This window comes from Poecilia formosa, unplaced genomic scaffold (assembly GCF_000485575.1).
Source record: "Poecilia formosa unplaced genomic scaffold, Poecilia_formosa-5.1.2 Scaffold433, whole genome shotgun sequence".
Classification (NCBI taxonomy): domain Eukaryota; kingdom Metazoa; phylum Chordata; class Actinopteri; order Cyprinodontiformes; family Poeciliidae; genus Poecilia; species Poecilia formosa.
In genome coordinates this window covers 310,910-316,318 of record NW_006800372.1, presented here as the reverse complement: position 1 = coordinate 316,318, position 5,409 = coordinate 310,910, and the positions used below count along the sequence as shown (strand labels likewise).

The window sequence follows — 5,409 nt, the reverse complement described above, 5'->3', positions numbered from 1 at the left end:
TTTTCCCATTTTTGAATTAGTTTTTTAGTCGCTTCATCGGGATTAACCCAGAAAGGGACCCAAAAGCCGGTCATGGGAAGATGGTATCCAAAAAGACAGGAAAGACCATTCAAAAGCAAAAGTGACGGTCAATGTTCAGGTTTCCACCCTCATCAAAAACCTGATGGACTTTGAGTGGCATCTCATTCAGGTTAGTTGTTCTTTTCTTTTCTTTGAAATCTTTCTGTTTCCGTAAATTTAAATATCTAAATTTAGATCTTAAATTTAGATATTTAAGATCTAAATTGTATTGTCTTTTCTTTTTCCATGTTGGACGGTGCCTTCATCTGCATCTAGTAAAGTAAAGTAAGTCTCAGAGGCCTCCTTGCACAACCCACACCTTGGGTCTTGTCTGGTGTGGTAGATCTGAGCCTCTATTGCTCTGGTGTATACATATATATGTATATATTTAAATACACACTTTTGTCATAGTACCCCCAAGAATTTAAAACTACTTTCACCCCTGCTGAAGACACAAATGGCTGACAGGCTTGTAAAGGCATCACCTCTTTTATTGGTTAGTTTTTTTATTTGTCCCACCTTTCCACACAAAAATAATTTTGTCTTCAATGTATTTTATCCTCCACCAATATTTTTGTCTCATTTTTATTCATTGATGAAAATGTTAATTATTTCTGTCCTAGTTGTAGACATACAGCACACGTTTCTGTTTTGTTTTATACATTTTTATTTTATATTCCATTGAATAAAGAGTCATTTTTATGGAAATTGTTCTTTAAACTTAATGCAGTAGATTGTAATTTTATTTTTATCTGTAACCAATCAAAGTCAGTAGATGCTAACAGTAAACTTTATCAATCAGATGTGAAGCAATGCGCCACAGTGACAGTTTGAGTTATTTAATGGTGCACTGAAACACAAAATGTCACTTAAAAATGTATATGCTTTTAATAAGTAATACATTTAAACATGAACAAGTGAATAACTATGTATCTTAACATACAGATCTGGAAAAAATGAAGAGACCAGATTCAATGGTCTGCACAAAAATGTACTTATACTCATCTTCATCTGACAACTCTAGATCTGAATCTCCCTCTACTATCTTGTGTAGAATCCTGTTTCACTTCTTTCTTGTACAACAATGTGAAGTCATTAAATATACTGAAATGGTCCTGATGTCCACTACAATTGACATTCATAAAAGGTCTGTTATTTCTAAACAAAAATTATTAAATTGTTTTCACTGGTCAAAATTATTGTTATTGGTATTTAATCAACAAGAATATAAATAATTACCATGACAAAAATAACAAAATAAGTTAAATATTTGACTTGTCTACCCTCTTTCCATAAAATGTGGTTGCTGGCAGGTAAGCCATTTTGATTTAGGAAAAAAAAGGGACTTCCCGATATGCAAACCTATCACATGACACATCCCTGGAAAGCCCAGGATGTCCTCTAAAGAGTACTGTAGGGCTAGAAAGGGTAACTCAAAGTAGGAACAAAAATTAAGCTTCAATAAAATGTCCACCATAATGGACATAAGTGTATGGGCAGGGTACCTATTCAGAGTAAAATCTGAGATCTGATCATTTTAAGTGTTCTCTTAATTTTCCCAGAGCTGTTTGTGTCATTATTGAAACTATTTATTTACTGACTTGCGACCCATTTGATGGTTTCTTTTGTGTGTGACCATGGCAATGTGTATTTTATTCTATTTTTATGGGAACACTTTAGTTCAGTATTTTTAATATGTATTTTACTCCTCTATTTAATGTCACACAATATTTCCTGTCATTGCTTTGTTCCAGTAAATATAAACTACTCTCAGGTTAACTTACTTCACAATGAAACCAAAACCAGCATTGTGGCTAACTTATTTTGTTTTATGCTCCATGTAGAAAAAAAAATCTGAGAATTGAAATTCTGATTTTCCAAACACACTATTAATGAAAGCTGAAGTTATTGTGTATTGCTGCTAAAAATGACTCCATATAGAGAAAAGTGACCTAAAATTAGCCTCAATGATCATGAAGAACAAAAACAATTGAAGCCCAGGACTTCTGGAGCCAGTCGTTGATGGAGGAATAACACCATCATCATCATCATCATTCCATTAGTCAATGTTTTCAGTTCATAGCCCCAGCACAAACTTGCTGGGGCTATTCTACAAATGACTGACAATGAGATTGTATCTAAACTCGGACTATCCCCACTATCTATGACCCAGTGACAGACAAGGAGGCAAGTCGAGATTCTAATTAAGGTGAATTTATATCTGCTAGTGTCTTCTATTGTCCACTGGACTTCAGTACAAATATGTTAAGTAAATATTGTGTTGTCACCAAAAACATGACGACTAAGATTCTAAGTCAAAGGGAAGCACCAAACACAAAGAACACTAAAACTGAGCTGATATCACTGAAGTACTAAAAAAGATTCTGAAGACCGACTACTTAAAAGTACTTTAAGAAAAGCCAGCCTCACATTTTATCAGGAGTTCAGGAAATACATCAACCTATACCTTAAAAGCAAAAGCTGTTTTATGTGTTTTCCATTTCCACCGCATGTTCTATTTTAGTAGAAGTTTGATGATAAAGGTCACCACCTGCTGAGGCCTCAAAGGAAAAAAAAACAACAGTGTTGCACCGTCAGGGTCAAGTTGCAGTGAAAGGACGAACACTAACACGGTACAGTAACAGCAAAACTCTTTCATAAATGTACAAACCTGCTACATGTTTCCTGATGGGAACCAGGGCAGCTTTGTGTGTCTGTCAGTTTTAGGACATTTAGTGTATAGACGGAAAAATGTCTGAAAGTGCAAATGACGAAAGCTGAAAGGCAGGTTTAAACGACTCTGTCACTGTGCTAATGGCTCCACTGGTAAAAATTGAGTTTTTATAAATTATTTAGGAATAAAAAGTGTTTAATCGCAATGATCACTGACACAGTGCACATTTAGTGATCAACATTTTTGATCATTAATGTGTCAACCATAAATTCTGCCCAATTTACAATTTTTGTGTTTTTTTTCTTGCTCTGAGCAGTTACCCAGAATGCCCTGTGCTACAGTCCACTTCCTGGTTTCGAAGTGGTCTCTTGGCTTTAACGCATTCAACCTAAAGGTGGGTGATAGTGTGTGGTACTATTGTGGTAATAATAAAAGTGACGATAAATATTACATTTTTTAGGTAACTTCGTGACTGTGTCTCTCAGCTATTACTGTCCTACAAACACTGCTCTTCAACAGCATTCCCATTAGTAGTCTGTTTCTTTAGGACACCAGTCATATGAAGAAGTGTAATTTATCACTGAGCTACAGAACCATCTGTAGCTCAGTGATAAATTACACTTCTGTGAACGTGTTAGTGTTCAGAATACAGTTACCAAACTGTATTCTGAAATGTGTTGATATTTATTGAGGCTTTTATTAAACAAACACTGGAAAAAATAGACTATTGATCCCAACAATAAGGACAGTTTGGGGGTGTTTTAAACATTAATTGGTTATCATGATAACAATAAATAAAAATCCATATCATAATAAGAAATTTACTGTGATAAATGATAAACGATACAGTAAATAACCGGCTATACTTCAAAGCGAGTAGAGGTCACCTCAGCTGAACCGAGGTTCTTGGGTGTCCAAAGTTCACGTTTTGGTCACACCTCCCCAAACAAACTAGACTTTCTAGGCAAGCAATTTATATTTGGATTAAAGTGGGTTAGTTATTTCTTAGCTGGAGATAGATAGGCTGGATGTATTTAATCTGGTTATCTTTGGCTGCTGTATACATAGAGCAAACACCAAACAAAATGGCTTCAGAGGTTTGGATGACTATTCAATGGCCTACAACTCAGAAACTCTGCCAGAGTATGTAAACTTATGAGCACAACTCTGAGTATGGAAAGTGCAACATCACAGCTGACATTACCTGTGTGATTTGTATATTTTAGCTTTTACAACACAATGGTTGAAAAAAAAAGAAAAAATGTTATTAGTAGATGTTTAAATACCAAAAAAGATTGGATTAGATCATCTCTGTTCACAACAACTTAGTTGCTGCAGGTTCATCATGGAAATAAACCCTGAATATTTTTCTTGAGGGCCTGAGAAGTGCGTTTTCTTTGATAATTATTTATCTGTCTAAGAGATTAATTTATTTTTATATATTAATATTAATGGTTAATTGTCTATCTTTATTTTTCTATTAAAAACTCCTCCGTAAGTTAATCCATGTAATTGTTTGATATCAATTATATATTTGTCTCATTATTTTTACTAAACTTAATTTTATTTATATTTTGTCATTTTTCTACCTGTGATGTTGTTTGCTGTGAAGCACTTTGGTCATCAGAGGCTGTTGTAATTGCGATATATAAATAAACTTTGACAGACTTTCTCCTTCTATTTGAGAGAGCTGTCCACAAATATCTCCAGATTTAACATGGTCTGACATTGCCCTCCAGTGGCATGGCACTGTCCCTGCATGTGAGTACCCCTTACTTTAGTCTGGAAGCAGCAGAAGAGCTGGGTCAGATACGGGTGCTTCCTGGCCAGCGCCAGGATCCTCTTCTCCGTCATGGTGCAGTCCACGTCATCGTCCTGCAGGATCACATCCTTCTTCAGCACTTTGACAGCGAACACCTCGTCGGTGCCCTTCAGCTCGGCCAGCATCACCTGATTACACCACACTCACAGTAAGAGGGGAACACCCGCTCCAAACCTCTCTCCACTCTTCCCAATCTTTTCCACCAACCTTTCCGAAGCTTCCTTTCCCCAGCACCTTTATGAACAGGAAGTCGTGCAGGTTCATCCTTTTTATCTCAGCAGCACTGTGACCTTTGACCTCGCCATTCTCCTGGCTTCTCTCTTCCTTTACCCCACTTCCATCGACGCCCCCTGCCCCTCTTTCTTCCATCGTCTCTACTGACGATGGCGAGGACAGAGGGTGTGCTTTGTGCTCCTCTCCACGGTGGTCGAAGGACAGAGCTTTCCGGATGTTCTCCAGTTCCTTCACATCTGCGCAGAGTCAAATGAAAAAAGGTATCGTTGCCCAGAAGTGCAAACCACATCAACAAATCACTAGACACAACTGCAGATTGAAAAACACAATTTGCAGTTCTTAATAAGCAGAACTGCAAATTAAGAAAAAACAAGAATTTTACCAAAGCGGAGCAGTCCAGTCCCAGTGGGAAACCCAAATCATTGTTGACTGGATGGCTCCACTTTTGGCGTTAGAACTGGAAGTTAATCTGGTGTTTGTTGAAAACATGAATGCTATTGATGATGCAAACATGTGACTATCTTTCTTCCTATCTAAGCAAAGAATGCCAGAATAATTACTGGGTCTAAAATCAAATGTGTTGTTGTCCAATCAACCATGTGTCAGGTTACCCACTGAG

At 36.8% G+C, this 5,409-nt stretch overlaps 1 protein-coding gene across 1 annotated transcript in view; it reads right to left on the bottom strand.

The window, feature by feature from the left end:
- Positions 1-5,409, bottom strand: part of LOC103155522 (protein kinase C epsilon type-like) — a 230,665-nt gene that overhangs the window by 97,395 nt on the left and 127,861 nt on the right. The window contains exons 10-12 of the mRNA XM_016663629.1: positions 5,096-5,099; positions 4,764-5,026; positions 4,511-4,684 (exon numbers count right to left, since the gene is read on the bottom strand). Of these exons, the coding sequence (XP_016519115.1) occupies positions 4,511-4,684; positions 4,764-5,026; positions 5,096-5,099 (441 nt within the window). The remainder of the gene's footprint in view (positions 1-4,510; positions 4,685-4,763; positions 5,027-5,095; positions 5,100-5,409) is intronic.